Genomic DNA, 19,512 nt, shown 5'->3' on the forward strand with positions numbered 1-19,512 from the left:
AATATATTTGATATACTGTGGCCCAAACAAAAAGTTATTTCCCCCAAGAGTTTTAATTATAGCATTTTGGAAAAGGCCCGAGTTGGAACTTGCAAGTAGAATAAACCACTTGAATAAATGGTCTAAAAAATTAAGTACACATAGAAGGGGTGATGTGTGCTGTTGGTTCAGACTAAACAGTGATTATCAAGAGGGTCTTAGTTATTTAAACAAGCCATTTGAGGGCGGTTTGCTCCTCGTTTGGGGCCTGGTCCTGATTATAAACGAGAGCTTTTAATTAAGATTAGTAGGACCCAATTCAAGCTATAATTTGGTCCTTTTCCCTAGCAAATGTCTATGAAAACAAGGCAATTAAGGTTAAATGAGTTGAAGTATTTAAAGGGGATGAAATGCCCCTTCCTCACCCCCAGCCTGCCCCCTCACCAGAATAAGCACAAACAGGCCTGGTTAATTCAGACCAGGAAGCCAGTGCGGGACTGGCCTGGCAGCTTCCGAAAGGCCCATGCCCCCGGGGCCAGGTGAGCCGTGGATGCACACACTTAGCTAAATGGACAGGGAAGAGGAAACGGAGTATGCAAAGGTCCAGAGGTAGGAACAAGCTGGCAAGTTTGAGGAATTAAAAGACGACAGTGAGGCTGGGTAGGGAGGGATGGATAAACAATGGCCGGGTGTGGTGGCTCATGCCTATAATCCCAGTACTTTGGGAGGCTGAAGCAGGCGGATCACTTGAGGTCGGGAGTTCAAGACCAGCCTGGCCAACATGGTGAAACCCCATCTCTACTAAAAACACAAAAAATTAGCTGGGCATGGTGGTGTGCACCTGTAATCCCAGGTACTTGGGAGGCTGAGGCATGAGAACCCCTTGAAACTGGGAGGCGGAGGTTGCAGTGAGCTGAGATTGAGCCACTGAACTCCAACCCGGGTGACGAAGCAAGACTTCATCTCAAAAACAAACAAAAGGCCGGGTGCGGTGGCTCACGCCTGTAATCCCAGCACTTTGGGAGGCCGAGGTGGGCGGATCACAAGGTCAGGAAATCGAGACCATGGTGAAACCCCGTCTCTACTAAAAATACAAAAAATTAGCCGGGCGCGGTGGCGGGCGCCTGTAGTCCCAGCTACTCAGGAGGCTGGGGCAGGAGAATGGCGTGAACCCGGGAGGTGGAGCTTGCAGTGAGCTGAGATCCGGCCACTGCACTCCAGCCTGGGCGACAGAGCGAGACTCCGTCTCAAAACAAACAAACAAACAAACAAACAAACAAAAATAACAATAATAGCTCACAACACAGTGAGGCCCCACCTCTAAAATAAATCAAAATAACAACAGTATCACAAATGGTAGCTTCCAGCCCCTCCCATTCCCAGGTCCTGTCTCAGACCAGCCAGCAGCAGCAAGGGAACGAGTACGTGTAGAAGCAGAGAGGCTGTGCAGCCCCCTCGATCCCTCCATAGTGAAGGAGCCTTCCCTACTGCTTTCCAATGGGCTGATGGGGGCCTGGCCTGATGCTGGGACCCCTTGGCTGATGGGGGATGGAACCCAGGCCCTGCTGCCTCTCACCTGGGAGGACTGGCTAGAGACAGACCTCTCTGGAACCAGTTTCCCCAGGTGAATTCTGCCATCGGTCCACACCAGTTATCCTCAGACTAGCTCTCTCCCTGTCCAAGCCTCTGCTTCTTCATCTGTAGAACCCTCAGAGTCTGTGAGGTTCTGGGAGGCCTTCCTGGTTCCTCCCAACATGGATAAGGGTCATTCACTGTCCACTGACACCAGCTCTGGGCTTAGCCCTGAGGGAAGTTGCACGGGTCCTCACAATCTAGTGTGACAGGCACACTGAGTGAGGATGCTCACAGGTGATAACTCCCCTGTCTGGGGGACCAAAGATGGCTTCCTGGAGGAGGAGACCCTTTCATCCAGCAAATGTCGTCCACACCCTATGCCAGGCCCAGTCTCTAGGTTCCAGGGATGGGAGCTGACAGATCCCAGATCCAGTCTTTGAGGAGCTCACATTCCAGGAGGAGACATGGGACAAGCTAAGTGCAGAGTGGCATGGGCTACAACGGTGGTGTGTACGGACCTGGGCTGGGCTGCAAAGAGGGCCGGCAGCTGTCACTCACAGGTGCTGCCTCAATGCCCTTCGAAGTTTCTTCCAACTCCACACAGCCATGAGTCTACCTCAAGGTAGTTCAGATTCAATCAATAAAACAGTGCTTTATCTCCAGCCCTGCTCAAAGCCTTTCCCCACTGTCTGAGGCACTCACTCGTCTGGCTACAGCAAGCCCCTCTGCCAGCATTAGGCTGATCGCAGGGGGCCCCAGGGCACTCCTGGGCACAGATGCAACATGTCTGCACATATGGAGGCCATGGCATCATCACATACACCCACTGGCCATGAGGCAAGTTGCCCTTGAAGGTGGGAAAAGAAACCGTTCCCAGAATGGGGGGCAGGTGGCCTCCAGGGCTGGATTTGCTAACGGGGATTTTGTAAGCAGCAGGTTTCAAGGTGACCTGGTGAAGTGGGTAAGAGGCTCAGTCAGCCTCACATTGGGCTTCCCACAACCCAGGCTTGGGTTGTGAAAATGATAGAGAAAGTATGTTTCGGGCACTGATTAATTGGTGAAGACAGAGCTGACAGTCTCTGTGAGAGAGCCAGTTAAAAGTAGGCAGTATCACCCAGTGGTCAAGAGGACAGACCTTGGGAACTGCCAGTTTGGGGCTTAAATTCTAGCTGTCCTCTATCAACTGTGTGAACTTTGGCCAGTCACTTTACCTCTCCATGCCCGTTTCCTCGCTTGAAAAATGGAAGGCATACTCCCTATCTGGTAGGGTTCTTGAGAGGATTAAATGAGATCATGGACGTGGAGCATGTAGTGGGGTGTCTGGAAGCAAACACTCAACATATTGGTGAAAAACTGGGGAGACTGGCAGCCACGTCCTCGGGGAAGGCTCTCCTGAGAGTCTGTCCTCTATGCTTATCACAGCAAAGAGCACAGTCAGTGAGATCTGCAGGACAGGGGGCTCACTGCCTCCAAGACTCCAACCCCAGCCTCAGCAGAACCCAACTCCAGCTCAGGACCTGCAGATGCAGGAGCCCAGGGAGGGAAAGCAAGTTTCATCTACTGCAGAAATGACTGGAGGGTGTGGTGATTGATTATTAATGTCTGCTATGGCAGAAGGTGACGGCATACTTGCCATCCCCGAAGTAGGCTTAGTTGAACAAAGGAAAGTCTTCTTTCCTATGTATTTTTTTATTGTACATTCTCGATAAGCAGCCATCTGTGAATGGGACACCTGACTGTCTACCTCTGTGGGGATATAGGTATATGCATATGGTTTGTATGAACAGTCGATGAACCGGAATACCTCATTTCCCAACCATTTTAGGTCCCAGGAATTGTTGGAAAAGACAAAGTTTCAGTTCTTTCATACCTTGAACAACACTGTGATCATTGACGTTGACATGGTGACGATGATGATGATCAGATGCATCATCATCATCATCTTCATCAGCACCATCATCAATATCACCATCACATCACCCTCATCTATAGCACCATAACAGTACCATCAACATTATCATCACCACCAACATTATCATCACCCCCATCACCCTCATCATCAGTAGCACCATCATCATCATCATCATCATCATCGTCGTCGTTGTCGTCATCACAGTAAGGGCAGCTAGTGGTTATATATAGCATCCTATGTGCCAGGCTATGTTCAAAGGCTTTAAATACATTAACTCATTTAATTCTCACACTATCTGTATGAAATAAGTACTAACATTATGCCTATTTTATAGATAAACAAATGGAGGTTAAATAACATGCCCAGGCTACATGGGTAGGATTTGAACCCAAGCCATCTGGCAACAAAGTCAATGCTTTAACCCCTATGCTGACCTTAATAGAGACTGTTCACGTCCTCTTCTCAGAACAGAGAGCCACAGATAGGAATAACCACTGGCAGAAACATAGTGTGGAGTAACAGGTCTACCAAACCTGGGCTCTAGTCCCCACCCAAGAAAGACCCTGCCCCCGCAGGCCTCCATTTTTCCATCTGTAAACCAAGGATGTGAACATCTGGATGGTTTCCCAGCTCCTTCAGGCCACTGCTGCACATGGTGTCCCTTCAGATTTCAAAGCCCCCGGATGTCTCTCTGTAGTCCTCCCAGGGAAGCCAGCAGGGATCTGATGGTTCTCCATGTTTATGTGTTGGGGGTGTGAGGTATATATGTGAGCACTCTGGCAGACTGCCTTGATTCAAACTGATGACTATATATGGGTCCCCAGGGATGAGAAAACCAGAGTGCTAGCAGGACAGGGTCCACACAGGCCTCCAGAATCCATGCCAACACTCACTGACTGAGGGTTTAGGAAGCCCATAACCAAATGGTGCCCTCCTCTTGGTACCTAACAATTGTTCTCATACTGTTAACACGGCAACTCAACAGACAGTGATTCATGACCCAAACTACCCTAAATCTGTTATCAGGAATTTCCAGCTCATGCAGTCCCACCAGACCACAAGCTCCTGGAGAGCAAGGACTATGCTGCACCATAACTATCACCTCAGGTATGCAGAACTGAGTGATTTTCAAAGGTCTTCATCATTCATAGTCTCATTTGAGCCTGAAACCACTTTGACAGCTAGTGAGAACAGGTGATATGATGGTGATGATGGTGATGATGATAATGATGACAGTGATGATGGTGATGATAATGATGACGGTGATGATAGTGATGGTGATGATGATAATGATGATAATGATGATGGTGATGATAATGATGATGATAATGATGACGGTGATGGTGATGATGATGATGGTGATGATGGTGATGATGATGTTGATGGTAATGATGATGATGGTGATGATAATGATGGTGATGGTGATGACGATGATGATGATGGTGATGATGATGATGATAATGATGATGGTGATGATGGTGATGATAATGATGATAATGATGGTGGTGATAGTGATGGTGATGATGGTGATGATGATGACGGTGATGATGATAATGATGATGATGTAATGATGGTGATGGTGATGATGATGATGGTGGTGATGATGGTGATGGTGATGATGCAATGATGATGGTGATGATGGTGATGGTGGTGATGGTGGTGGTGATGGTGATGATGGTGATAGTGATGGTGGTGATGGTGATGATGGTGATGGTGATGGTGATGATGATGATGATGATGGTGATGGTGATGGTGATGGTGATGGTGATGGTGATGGTGTTGGTGATGGTGGTGATGATGGTGATGGTGATGATGGTGATGGTGATGATGATGATGATGATGATGATAATGATGATGGTGATAATGCTGATGACGATAATGACAGGACCACAGTGATGACCCTGCCATCTGTATATGGAGCACACACTGTGGAATGAGTGCCTACTGTGTATTGGATGCCAGCCCCTAGTGCACTATACTGTGCCTCACTCAATCTTCAGGATGACCTGTGATGGGGAGTATTTTTGGCCCTCACAACCAAAGGAGAAACTAAGGCTCAGTGAGGGCAAATCACCGCCCAAATGTTCACATGAAATGTGGGCTGCAACCCAGGCTCCCCTTGAAGAGACCAGCCTTGAATCTGCTGTCCTGTCTTTCATTGTGCAGGGTCAAGATGATACCAGGGCCAGAACGAGCCCTTCCACAGACCCCACGCTCCACACTCCCCTCTGTGGATATCTTAGAGGTTGCTCACCTAATGTGAAGTCTAGTCTGGGCAAAGGAGAGCCAACTCAGACTAAACGTTTTCTGTAGACCCGTGCTAGTGCCAGGCCCTGCCCCATGAGCTGGGAACATGGTTACAAATGTAAAAGGCCCTCTCTAATTGAGCTCACTGAGAGCTCCTGGGGGCATGGCCTGAGTTTGACAGCTTCGGTATGGTGACCCCTACAGCAAGCTTATGGTGGGCCCTCAATAAATGAGCTCACAGTTCTGTGGGGGACCAAGACAAGTAATTATGACCGAGTCAGAAGTGTGATGTTGGAGGGAAGCCCAGAAGCCTCTGGGAGCAGCGTAGGTAACTAATGCAGTCTAGCATGCATGTGTGTGCATGTGTAAGTGCATGTATAAGTGGAGGTATCAGAGGCTTCCTGGAGGAGGCAAATCTAAAGAATGATTAGCCTTCAGATTTAGACAGGATGCAGAAAGAAGGTAAGGAGCTCCAGGCAGGCAGCAAATCTGAGCTGGGGCTCACAAACATAGAGCAACCCAGTGTGTGTGCATGTCTGTGTGTGTCTGTGCATGCCAGGATAGAGATGTTTCAGGATGTGAAGGGTGGAGGCCCGAATTTGACTAGAGAGATAGGGAGACCCCTGGCAGTTCCTGCAGCACATTCGCAAGCCTCCTCTTGTCTCATCTTCATACCCAGCAGGACAAAACAGTTTCCTTTTCTAGCAGGTGAGAACATGAAGCCTACAGAGCCAGTGAGCAACAGAGCTGGGCTTGGGGCAAGAGTCTGTCTCCTAACTCAGGGGTCAAGCAGAGTGGGGAGTTAAAGCTGAACTCCGAAAAATTTTAGGGAAACAGGTAAGGCCTCCCGGGCAGGGGACAGCAGGAGAGGGCCTAAGGAGGAGCTGGGCTGAGGGATGAAGAGGCCAGGTCAGTGGCTTATACCAGCAGAGATGGAGGGTCAACCATGGCCCTGCCTTGCCAGGACACTGGGTCTGGGGGGCAGAATAGAGGATCAGAAAGCGGTCACACACAGCCTCACATATACCACTCGAACCAGGGAGCTAACCTCTGGCCCTGACAGCAGCCGGGCCAGCCGCCCCACCAGGCTTCTCACTCGTGGCCTCCTCTGTGTGCCTCCAGCCTGGCCTCCTTCCAGAGATCTGTGGGTAGGCGCCAGCTCCCCTCTTTGGGTTCTGGGGCCCTGAGCGTGCCAGGAATATGACCCAACCAGGCATGATCCAGGGCGATGTCATCTGCCCAGCACTCAGCCTTAAATAAATGCTCAACAAATGCGAAGGATAAACATCACCAGTATCCCAGGGAGGCGTGGCTGCATCGCCCACAAAATTCTAGCCCTGTAAACGCCTTACACAGAAAGAACCGGGACCCATCCTGTGCTCACGTGTCACTTTCCTAATACAAACACCAAACTTGGAAAAATTCAGCTGGCAGGGTCCAGGGAGAAGGAAACTAGCTGCCACAGTCATTGAGTGGGAGCTACAAGACCTGGATTTCAGTCCTTGTCACGTCACTGTGAACATGGGAATCCTGCAAAAGATGCTTCTCCTGTCTGAGCCTCAGCTTTCCTCATTTATACGACGGGTGCAGACAGGGAAGATGGGGATCAGTGACCCCATCCAGGGGTGTGTCTGTTTCGGAGACAGCTATTTCCAGCTCCCAGATGCCCAGTCCTGCTCCAGACCCACGGGGTGAGGACGGCCATGCAGACCCTCATGGACAAAAGCTCCAAAGGTTCCAATGGGCTTGGAGAGTCCTGGCACCAAACGTAGCCAGAGCTGCTCTTTTCTCTCTTTCAGCCTGCTGGGGAGGCAGTTTCTAATGCCAGGAGGTCTAACCAGCACCCCAGGTGCAGGGCAGAAAGGCTGGATAGACAGACAGATGGCACAAATCCACCAGTGTCTGTCCAAGCACTGGAACTCGAGACAGAGACCTACAGGGTGGTTTTGAACTTGACGTTAGGGACCTTGGAGGTCAGGGGGTAAGCCCAGGTCTTTGCACTCCAGCCCCATACAGCCAGTCAAGGACAGATGCACAAATACGTCATTCAATACTTCATCTTAATTTCTTTTTCTTTTCTTTTCTTTTCTTTTTTTTTTGAGACAGAGTCTTTCTCTGTTGCCCAAGCTGGAGTGCAGTGGCGCCATCTCAGTTTACTACAACCTCCGCCTCTCGGGTTAAAGTGATTCTCCTGCCTCAGCTTCATGAGTAGCTGAGATTACAGGCATGCGCCACCACGCCTGGCTAACTTTTTTTGTATTTGTTGTATTTTTAGTAGAGACGGGGTTTTGCCATGTTGGCCAGGCTGGTCTCAAACTCTTGAGCTCAAATAATCTGCCTGCCTCGGCCTCCCAAAGTGCTGGGATTATGGACCTGAGCCACCGCACCCAGCCAATTTCTTAAAAAGAACAAAAAGTTTCAAGCCCAGTTGAGAATCAGGCACCCCATGACTCTAACTCTACCCTTCCAGGGAAGCAGCCGGCATTCCTGAAAAGTTCGCTGCCTCCCTCCTGAGGCCGAGAGAAGCCTGTGCCGTCGGCAACCATGACGGTGGTGCTGGAGGCTCAGCCCCAGCTGGTGATGAATGGGGCAGGCATCGGCCACCTGCAGCAGCCCTGGCAGCCTCAGGGTCTGGCCGGGAGGGCCGGGCTGGACTCACCTTCACACTGCCTGCCTTCCCCCTTGTAGCCTGGCTTGCAGAGGCATTTGTAGGACTTGGGCGTGTTCTGACAGATGGCATCGATGTGGCAGTCATCCGTGCCCTCTGAGCACTCATCCACGTCGACTGATCCTGTGGGCAGGGGTGTGGGGGGAACAACAGGTAAGGTGTGGCCCCGGGGCAGGTGGCTGATGGTGTGGGGCAGGGAAGCTCTTGCCGCTGCCCGTCCATTGGTCAGTGGGTTCATTGGCAATAACAGCTGTCACAGGACAATCTGGTGTGACAAGTGGCAACTGGTAGCATCTTTGGCACAGCCACTCTGTGGCAGGGACAATGCTATCAATACGCTTGGCCTTATTTATTGTCGCAATGATCCCATTGAGCTATCGTTCCGCTAAAAAGTTGAGAAAACTGAGACTTAAGGAGACAGTGAGGAAGAACCTCCTCCTCCTCCATCTGTCCTACTCCCCCAACAAGCATCGCTCCAACCTGCCCCCACTCTCCTCACTCTATCCCCCCACAGGCATCGCTCCAACCCTCCCCCACTCTCCTCACTCTATCCCCCCACAGGCATCGCTCCAACCCTCCCCCACTCTCCTCACTCTATCCCCCCACAGGCATCGCTCCAACCCTCCCCCACTCTCCTCACTCTATCCCCCCACAGGCATCGCTCCACCCTCCCCCACTCTCCTCACTCTATCCCCCCACAGGCATCGCTCCAACCTCCCCCACTCTCTCACTCTATCCCCCCACAGGCATCGCTCCAACCCTCCCCACTCTCCTCACTCTATCCCCCCACAGGCATCGCTCCAACCCTCCCCCACTCTCCTCACTCTATCCCCCCACAGGCATCGCTCCAACCCTCCCCCACTCTCCTCACTCTATCCCCCCACAGGCATCGCTCCAACCCTCCCCCACTCTCCTCACTCTATCCCCCCACAGGCATCGCTCCAACCCTCCCCCACTCTCCTCATTCTAGAATTTAGTGTCAGAAGGGTCCCTGGAGGAGTTTAAATCCAGCTCCTTTGGGTTCCAGATGGGGATACCAAGGCCATGCCAGGAGGCTCCTCCTACAGGTCACCTGAACGTGGGATCCCACCCTGCCCCTATCCTGTGGAAATATGGGTTTCATCATCTGGCTTCCACGCCCCCACACCAAAGTGTCTGGTGGCAGAACCACACCCTCAACTAGGCTAACCTGAGCCCATCCATGGTTCTGACTCCCCCCATGGTCCTCCCTCCTCGGAAATCCACACGTGAACCTGGTTTTCATATCCCAACTTCTAAATGCAAGTTCAGTCTAGGCTTTCAGGGCTCCCGACACTCTCCACCTACCGCCCCCAACAGATATACACCTTCAGTCTGGAACAGCTGTTAGGGCAAATTAAGCAAAACAGATTCTGTGTATCCGGTCCATCTATACACACCAAGCCTCTCTGTCTCTTTTATACACACACACACACACACACACACACAAACACACAGTTCAGGCAGGGAGGGGACCTGCCTCTTGTCGGGCATAGTTCAGCACCGTCAGAGCTGAAGCTATAATCCAGGTTAATTCCTCAGGTTATAGATGAGGAAACTGAGGCCCAGTGAGGTCACATCTGCTATGGGTCAGTAGCTCACTGGGGCAGAGAGTGGACTCCAACACAGAATGAGCTGTGACTTCTAGCTAGCAATGCATGAAATTCAGACAGATGACAGATAGACAGAAGGACCCAGGAGTGCAGCAGCACAAAGAACTCTCAGCCGCTGCCATGAGGGCAGTGCCCCAGGGCTAAGCTCGGAATGTCCCCATCTCGTCATGCCTCTGGCCTCACCTTAGACTGCTGGGTCCCCAAGAGTGTCTACTCTAAATTTCTCCCCTGCATAATACCTGGGTTTGAAATCTGCCAGTGGGGCTATGAGATCCATGCCCTCCAAGGCTCCTTCTTCTTTGCCCTAGCCCCCAAGTCTCCTGCCCACCCCTGAAGGAAGAGAGGTATCAAAAAGAAACACAACAGCACGACCCCCCCCCGCACACACACACGCGCGCTCACACGTGCGCACACACACACGCGCGCGCACACGTGCGCACACACACACGCGCGCGCACATGTGCGCACACACACACGCGCGCGCACACGTGCGCACACACATGGCAGGTGGCATTGCTTTTCAGGAGTGCTACATCTGCTCAGGTGGGTGGCCTGTCCTAGACAGCTGCCCAGGGGAAGAGTGGAAAGGGGACCAGGAGGCAGGGGCTGGAGGGGGCCTAGCCGGCAACTGGATGGCTGGGCCAGCAGGAACATCCATGAGGGCCTTCTGGGGAAGTGGCAACGGAGGGACGCTGTGCAGGACTGGCACTGCCTCCAAAGCAGGGACCCAGGGGCCAGAGAGGGCCCATCTCCAGGCTTCTATTTGGGAGGACTGGGGCCACTTCCGAGACAGGACCAGCGGAGGCAGTGGGCCACAGGTATGGCTCTTCCCACTTCCCAGGGGCCAGTGTGTAGGAATGAGGGGCGGGAGCCCCTTGTGCCCTCACCCCCAATCTCCCACCTAAACAGGTGTCTTCATTGGGATGGAAATGTATGGATGTAGATGAGGGGTGGGTGGAGCTATCTCTCAACACGCCTTTCAACACTTGGGTGTCCTTGGTGTGGAGTACGGGCAGAGGACATGGGAGTTTGAGAAGAGAGGGTGAGAAGCCACTTGTCCCCACTGGTCCTCTGCCATGCTCCTGCTCCTGTCTGGGCTGGAGACTCCCCTGCAGGGCGACCCAGCCCTCCCAGCACAGGCTGCTCCCTTTGACTCTGGTTTGCTTATGCTGGGGACAGGCTGTTGGCATTTCACAGTCACAGGGCTTCCACAGAGAGAGTCAGGGAGGAGAGAGAGTCAGATACAGAAAGACACGAGGAGGGACACAGGCGGAGATAGGCACCGCCAGGAACAGTCACTCAGAGGTGAGGGACCCCAAAGCTTGGGAGAGACACCCACAGACACAAGGGGGATGGGGCAGTAGGGTTGGGCTTCCAGGAGGGGTGTTGCTGTGGAAGAGTCTCATGGGCCCAGCATCCTCACTCGGGGCACTCGGGACCACCAAGAATAGACCCTACTGCCACCCAAACCAGATCTCAGGGAGCCGGGAAGGACGTGCAGGACCCTCCCCCTGCCTCCCCCTCCAAGCAGAGCACCGGAGGAAGCGCCTCTGATGACGCCGGGGAGAGAATGTGACTCCAGCTTTTCGGGAAGCCCCTGAAGACAGCCAGAGAGCAGGAGGGGAAGGGGTGGGAGGGTGGGGGGGTCCCCATGAAACCCACGGGCCTGGGCCTGTGGCCTCCGGGTATCCCCCTCCCGTTCCTGGATCTGCTCCACCGACGTCCGGACTCTCCTCCCCGTGTCTGTCCCTGCGTCTCCTCTGCCTTCCTTCCTTCTGTCTCTCCTCCCCGTCCTGTCAGACGGTCCCTCATCCGCGGCTTTCCAGGCATCTCCATCCCTCTCTCTTTCCCGGTCTCCCTCTCACCGCCCCACCAACCCCGTTTTTCTCCAGTGTCCATCTGTCCCCCATCTCCTCTTCTCTCTCCCTTATCATCAGTGGGACTGTCCCTCTTGATTCCTCCTGGTCCACCGGCCTCCTCCTCCTTCCCCGGGCCGTGCGGGCCTCCTCTCTACCCTTCCGCATCTGTCTTTTCTCCGGGCTTCCTTTTGTCTGCTCCCTCGGCGCCGGCTCTTCTGTCCGTCTGTCCCGCACCTCCCGCCCCGTCCTGGTCTCTCGGTCCGACCCTTTCCCCTTCCACCTCCTGGCGTGTCCCCCTTCGCCCGCCCCGCCCCGCGTCCCCTCTCCCTGGAGAAGCGCCCCTCTGCGCTCGGGGTCCCGCCCCTCCCTAGTCCGCACGCGGGGCCCCCGGGAACCGCCGCCTTTCTTCCTCGCTCCCGCGCTCGCGCTTCCCCTCCCGAGGCCCCGGCCCACCCGCCCCTGCTGCGGCCCCGCCGGGCTCAGGAGCCCCGGCCTCCCGGGCTGCGAGAGGGTGCGCCCCGGGCCGGCCCCAGAAGTTACTTTGCAAAGAGAAGTGAGGCGCGGGGCCGCACGGGGCGAGTTCGGGACGCGCAGGGAAGAAGCCCTCCGGGACCGCGCCTCGGCCGCCCGCGCCCCCAACGCCCGCCGCCCCCCATCTCGGTCGGGGGCTTACCTGGGAGCCCGCTGCCCCCCGCCAGCCGCCCGCGCGTGCCCAAGGCCAGCAGCACGCACAAGTGCCAGCGCAAGGCCGCCGCGCCCATGCTCAATGCAGGCCCCGCTGGGCGTGCGGGCGTGCGGGGCGCGGGGATCCGACCGACCGGCCGCTCCCGCAGGCGCTGCTCACTGCTCACAGCTCAGCCACCGCTCGGGCTCCTGAGCAGCCCAGCCGGCCCGGCTGATGAGCTGACAGCGCGCGCTCATTGGCCCGTGGCGTCAGGAGGGCGGGGCGTCGCCCAGGGCCGGCCAATGGGCGCCGGCCGCCGGCCCGCCGGGGGAGGGCGGGCGCGGGCGCGGGCGTCGTAGGGGGGCCCTTCCCTTGCGGCGGGCGGCAGGTGGGGGGCGGGGGCCTGGCCCGCCTGCTCGCTAGGCTGCGGGCGCAGGGTCTCGGCCAGGCTGGGGCTGCTCGGAGGCTGCGCCCTCCCCTGCCCGCGGCGCCCCGGCCCCTGCCGTCGAGCGTGGACGCCCCTCTGGGGCAGTCCCCCCAGGCCCGGCGGCAGCCTCGGGGGCGGGGATCCTGCGAGCTGGGGGTCCCGCGAGGTCGCCCGCCACCCGTGTGCGGTGAAACGCGCCAGCACGCAGAGCAGACTCGCCTGCGCCGCCGTTCGCTGGACGTTTCCTGAGCACCTACTGGGGGCTGAGCGCCAGCGAGGCAGCAGCGAGCGAACCGGGCGGGGAAACCTCGTAAAGATCGCTTGAAAATTGACGTTCAAAACAAACGAACTTTTTAGCACTCGTCAAAGGACAGTGGCTCGTCAGTGTGCTTGTCACGGGGCGGCCGCAGGACCCGCGTCTGGAACGGGGCGCCCGGGGCGGACAATGCCCCTTGGCAGTCGGTGCCGCGCGAGGCCCCGCACGGGGCTGACCTCGGCCCGGGAAGTTCGCTGACCGGAATGCGAGGCCGGGGCCTCTCCCAGTGACAGACGCGGCGGGGCCAGGAGGAGGGGCGGGGCGGGCATCGCGGTCCGAAGACCCGGGAACTGCTCTGGCCTGGCCTGGGGTCTACACCTGACGCCTGGCGAGGGTCGGCCTCGGGTCTGGTCCCACCCGGCCTGGGAGGGTGGGGCAGCTGGAAATAAATGGCCCCTCTCAGCTCCAGGCAGGACGCTTTAAGGGAAGAAAAAGTTCAGCAAACCCCAAGGCCCATCTCCTTGACAACCACCAATAAGAGCTCCTTTCTTCTTCTGCTCTCCAGGCCCGACTCAAAGACAACTCTTTTCTCTTTTTTTGTCCACTCTGCCTACACCAGTTTGAGCCCCTCCACACCAGCTCCCCTTCCTGCCCCCTACACACACACACACGCACACACACACACACCGTCACACATGCAGACACATGCTCTCATGTGCAGTCACTCAGATACAGCCTCACACCCTCACACCCTCTAGCACACACGCATGCACACGTTTCTTCACGCCCTCATCCGACCTGCTGTAGATGAGCTCTTCAGCCCTGGAAGGTTAAATCTGCATCCAGCCAGCTCTCACTCCCCATCTGACTTCACATCAGCTTGTGGCACAGGCCTGGTGGCCAAGGCAAGGGGTCCCCTACATGGGGATTGGGGGTGTAGGGGGTCCAGAGAGGCCCAAAGAAGAAGGAAGCACTGCGGGAAGGAAGCACTGCACGTTGTCTCCACTGAGCCCCCACCCCATTGCTCCAGACATTTTGGTCTGCATGGCAGCTCCTGGCTGCTGATGTAATTTGGGAGATGCTGTTGACAGGTTTTATTTTGTGTAGCTTTGAGTTTCTGCAGGGGGTGGGCAGTTCCCTCAGAACCACAGATTATCTTGTGCATTGGGCAACAGGGCAAGCAGTGTGAGGTGGTGGGGAAGCTTCTTCCAGGGGGCTCTGACCTACTTGAAACAATGCCTTTTAATGCGCCTGGTCATTACGGCCCCCCCCAGCCCTGGTCAGGTGCCCCTCAAGCTTGATGGTAGCAGGAGAACCTTCTTCCAGGCTCTGTCCCCACAAATCAAGGCAGGAATGGAGGCAGGTTATGCTGTGACTCCTCAACCCAGAGGTAGCTCTCCCTTGTACCAAGTTGTAGTCCCCAGCCTGCCCCCAAGTGATTGCTCAGGTCAAGTTTGCTGGTGAATTAACACCCTCTAAGGTGTGCAGACAGAGAGAAAGTGGTTCCTTCCAGGTGGCTGTCATCTATGTGGAGGAGTCAGTGAGTAGAGGAGGAAGGAAATGGAGAGAAGACACACTTTTAAGCCCCTCACAGGTGAAGGAAAGGAGGTGGCCTGTGGGGCAGAGAAAGAGGAGGTCACTTCTGCTGCAGGACACCATCAGGGAGGCCTCTTAGGGCAGGTAACCTGGGCTGGGCACAGAACATAAAGAGGAGATTTGCCTAATGGATGAGAAGAACAAACAGAGAATCTGCCAAGGTCCATGAGAGAAGGCGAGGACTGAATAAGTGAGCCAGAGAATGTTCTGGAAGCATCTTGAAAACTGCAGAGCACTGTATGCACGTGACAGTGATGTGCTGGAGGGCTGCGTGCAGAAACGGATGAATCTATTTTGGACTGGGGTGGGCTGGCAGGTGGGAACCCACAGCCAGGCCTCCAGCACAGGATGACTTGGAACCTCTGGACACCAAGCTGGAATAGTGGAGGCCGAAGGCTGAATTGCACAGTGACTTTGGCGGGGAGCACGCTATGGCTCCTGTCACCTCCAAATGACCTATGAGCTCTCTGTGTGGCAAACAAGGCACCACATACCCCTCTGGGATGTAAGGGATGACTCAGCTTTATGTTCTCTCATCTTTCTAATAGTCCCCAGCCTCACCAAACTGCTGCAAAGGGAGCCCCACAGCTGTCCTAGTTTTTCACACCCCAGAGCCTGCACCCTTTCCCCTGCCAGGAGCACCCTTGGTTTCCCTTCTTCACAGGGCCCACCCCTCCTCTTCTGCCCACACCCTGACCACTGCCTCCAACTGGATGTGGGGCCTCCTCTGGGCTCCCATAGTCCCCTGGAGTTACCTCATCAGAGCCCAGCTCGCTCTGGGTTTTACCTGTCTCCTCCTAGACTGGGGGTTCTCGAGGGCAGGGCTTGCAGCTGATCTTTATCTGAGACCACAGCTCCTAGGTGGGGCATAAGAAATTATTGCTAAATGAATGAATGAACGAAGAGAGAAACAAGGCAGACATCATTTACCTGATCATTCTTATTGCTCTGGGTAAAAGGAGCAATAAGCCAGTGGAGAATTTAAGCCAAATCTGTGGCTATTTGACAGGGCCTTGAGAGTGAATCCGAATGCCTACTGCGTCCTGCCCACCTCCACCTCTGTGCCCCGGGGGGAAGCTGGTCCAGCCAGCAGGATGGCAGTCCTCAGGGGCCCAGAGTGGCTGACCTGGGGCCCTTTGGCTCCCCCTGGTGACGCCTCACACAGGTCTCAGTGGAAGAGGAGGGAGAGGAGGTGAGCTCCCCTCTTCCTTCCTTCCAGGTACACCCTCTCAGACCCAACCCCAGTGGCTGACCCCAGTCCTCAGCACTGGGAAAGCCAGAGGCCCTGGACCAGGTAGGTCTGCTCCCAGACCACATACTGTAACCTTGGCTAAATCTATTGACATCTCTGTGGGTTCTGGTTCCTCCTCTGTGTAGGTGACCTACCTCTTAGAGTAGTCGGGAAGATGCAACACAGCAGAAATGGTGTGGAAGCTCTCCAAACCTCAGTTTTCTCATCAGTAAAATGAGAGTGATGGTAGCTAGTGTTTTTCACTCACCCGTGGGGAGGATTCAGTGAGATTTTGTACATAAAGCCCTTAGGATATGCGATGATTATTCTTACTACTACTATCGCTACTGCTAGTACTGATACTGTTACTAATAGTAGCAGATGGTAGTAATATACAACCAGTTAGGAACACTTTACATTTGAAAAACTTCCTCATGAAGAATTCTCTTGCTTAATAACAGTTGTGGAAGTTCTTTCAGAAAATAAAGTTATCTGCAAGCATAAAATGTCATTACATAGATGTCAAGCCTCCACCTTCATTCCTTTAGATGCTTTTGCCATCCTTTCTCTTTTTTTTTTTTGAGACCGAATCTCACTCTGTTGCCCAGGCTGGAGTGCAATGGCACAGTCTCAGCTCATTGCAACCTCTGCCTCCCAGGTTCAAGTAATTTTTGTACCTCAGCCTCCTGAGTAGCTGAGATTACACCACGCACCACGCCTGGCCATTTTTTTTTTTTTTTTTTTTTTTTTAAGTAGAGATAGGGTTTCACCAAGTTGCCCAGGCTGGTCTCGAACTCCTGAGCTCAGGCAATCTGCCCACTTCAGCCTCCCAAAGTGCTGGGATTATAGGCGTGAGCTACTGCGCCCAGCCATCCTTTTTTTTTTTTTTAAATTATTAAAAGTGAAATGGCATAATAGCCTCCTGTGGTTGCACACGTTTTTAGACCTTCAAGGGTAGACTTTTGCAATCCCTAAATGACCTTCGGCCACACAGGCCCATTTCTTGGCTTGACCTGTCAAGTGAGGGTCTTAGTTCCCAAGAACCCAAGTTCCAGATTCTGAGACGTCCTGCCTGAGTTGCGTCACCCAGCATATTCTGACCTGTCACTGCTGCCTCTTTCTGGAGGGGTACAATAGCTGACATGTGTTGAGCATCATATGTACCAGGCACTCTGCTGAGATGTCCTGGGCATTACATCTTTTAAGCCTGTGAGCCATCTCCACTTCACACCTGCAGAGATGGGGACTCAGGGTGCCTGCCCAGGATCCCAGAGCTAGCAAGTGGCAAAGGTGGGATTTGAACCCAGGCCTGTGTGACCCCTCGCGGCACAGTCTTAACCATTCTTCCTTAATGAAACACACTCAGAGACTCAAAGGGTTGAGGGGCGTGGGGGTGGCAGGGGACTCCTGGCTGTAATGCTTCAAGTTTTACTTTTTTAGTTTAGATATTGAGAAAAGTGGTTTTCACATAGTGGTTGATATGGTTTGAATTTGTGTTCCCACCTGTACTAGTCTGTTTTCATCCTGCTGATAAAGACATACCTGAGACTGGGTGATTTACAAAAGAAAGAGGTTTAATTGGACTTATAATTCCATGTGGTTGGGGAAGCCTCACAATCATGGTGTAAGGCAAGGAGGAGCAAGTCTCGTCTTACATGGATGGCAGCAGGCAAAGAGAGGATGAGGAAGATGCCAAAGCGGAAATCCCTGATAAAACCATCAGATCTCGTGAGACTTATTCACTACCATGAGAACAGTGTGGTGGAACTGACCCCATGATTCAATGATCTCCCACCGGGTCCCTCCCCCAACACATGGGAATTATGGGAGTACGATTCAAGATGAGATTTGGGTGGGGACACAGCCAAACCAGATCACCACCCAAATCTCATGTCCAATTGTAATCCCCAATGTGGGAAGAGGAAAGGCCTGATGGGAGGTGATTGGATCATGGGGCCGGATTTCCCCCTTGCTGTTCTTGTGATAGTGAGTGAGTAACCATGAGATCTGGTTGTTTAAAAGTGTGTAGCACCTTCCCCCTTGCACTCTTCTTCCTGCTCCTGCCATGTGAGACGAGCCTGCTTCCCCTTCGCCTTTTGCCATGATCATAAGTTTCCTGAGGTCTTCCCAGCCATGCTTCCTGTACAGCCTGCAGAATTGTGAGTCAATTAAACCCCTTTTCTTTATAAATTACCCAGTCTCAGGTAGTTCTTTCTAACAATGCAAGAACAGACTAACACAGTGGTCAAATTGTAACTGTTAATAACTCACAGGGTTGGTTTTAGGGATGACTGAGTTTTATGTTCTCTCATCTTTCTAACAGTCCCCAAATCTGTTGGAACTGCTCTCCCACATGCTAAGGAGACACAAGAGATGGGAAAACACCAAGAAGGACTTCCCGGAGTCTTCCAGCGGGAGCTGGAGGACTAGCTGCTTTTCCCTTGTAGCCATGCCGTGTGGAGCCTTGCAGTGTACTAGGCACACCTCTAGCCATCGCCTCATGGCTGCAAGTTCATAGACACATTTACAGGAAAAGCTGCAGATGAATCTTAGAGACAGCCCAGCCTATGGTCTTCATTTGACAGCTGGGGAAACTGAGGCCCAGCCTCACAGATCTGCTGCCCCTCGGACACATCCATTTGGAGCCCCCTCCGGCACCTAAAGTCCACCAAGTGGACCCTCAGCTCCTCCTGCCCAAGCCTGCTTCTCTCAGGACTCCCAGCTGGGGTGGGAGGATGCCTCTCATCTCCTCTCTCCACTCCCCACCCCCCGTCAGCACTGCATTCATAACCTCTCCTCTCCATCCCCTCACCCACTGGCACCAGCTCTCACCCACTGAGACTCTAACTCATAACACCAGAGTAGCTAGAGGCAGCTCTCAAAGGGCTTGCCTGACCTTGCCAGTCCTTGCCGCCTGTAGGACAAAATCCACTCAAAACCCTTGGACATGGTGCTCTGTGGGCCTCTCCATCCTCACTTGGGACTCCCCTCACGTGGGAGTCTGGTAAACTCCCACGCTTCATCTCTACCCTATGCTGCCCCACACCTCTGAGCCACAGCTCACTGCATTCCCTCTTCTTGCGATGCCCTTCCCCATCCCCTGTCCCTGGAAGACAGACTCAGGCTCAGCTCAGGGGCCCCATTTTTGGGCACCAGCCTCTGTGCTGAGCCCCATTTGTGCCCTGCGTGCCCCTCCGCCATGAGCACTGGGAGAGTGTTGAAACCTGGAACCTGTCCGCCAGTCGATGTCCTCCCGCTTAGGTAAAAATGTTGCGGTATACCCAGTGTACAGGTTAGTTAGACATCCTGGCCACCTAGTATCTCTTCCACATGGCAACCCAAGCCCTCAGAAGTGAAAAGGTGACTGGCTGAGCCATTCATTGTAATCTACCTCCCAGCCATATAGACAGGGCCACACACAATGGGACCACACCAGTGAGATGCCTTTCCTGGGATTCTCCAGGTGG

The 19,512-nt window shown here is 54.1% G+C and overlaps 1 protein-coding gene across 2 annotated transcripts in view; it reads right to left on the reverse strand.

Moving 5' to 3' along the window:
- SCUBE1 (signal peptide, CUB domain and EGF like domain containing 1) overlaps positions 1-12,759 on the reverse strand; it is a 145,986-nt gene extending 133,227 nt beyond the window's left edge. For both annotated transcript variants that reach the window (XM_030915691.1, XM_030915690.1), the window contains exons 1-2: positions 12,545-12,759; positions 8,373-8,504 (exon numbers count right to left, since the gene is read on the reverse strand). In XM_030915691.1, coding sequence (XP_030771551.1) covers positions 8,373-8,504; positions 12,545-12,632 — 220 coding nt within the window. In that variant the 5' untranslated portion in view covers positions 12,633-12,759. The remainder of the gene's footprint in view (positions 1-8,372; positions 8,505-12,544) is intronic.
- Positions 12,760-19,512: the final 6,753 nt, after the last annotated feature.

The sequence above is a fragment of the Rhinopithecus roxellana genome, chromosome 13 (genome assembly GCF_007565055.1).
Source record: "Rhinopithecus roxellana isolate Shanxi Qingling chromosome 13, ASM756505v1, whole genome shotgun sequence".
Classification (NCBI taxonomy): Eukaryota; Metazoa; Chordata; class Mammalia; order Primates; family Cercopithecidae; genus Rhinopithecus; species Rhinopithecus roxellana.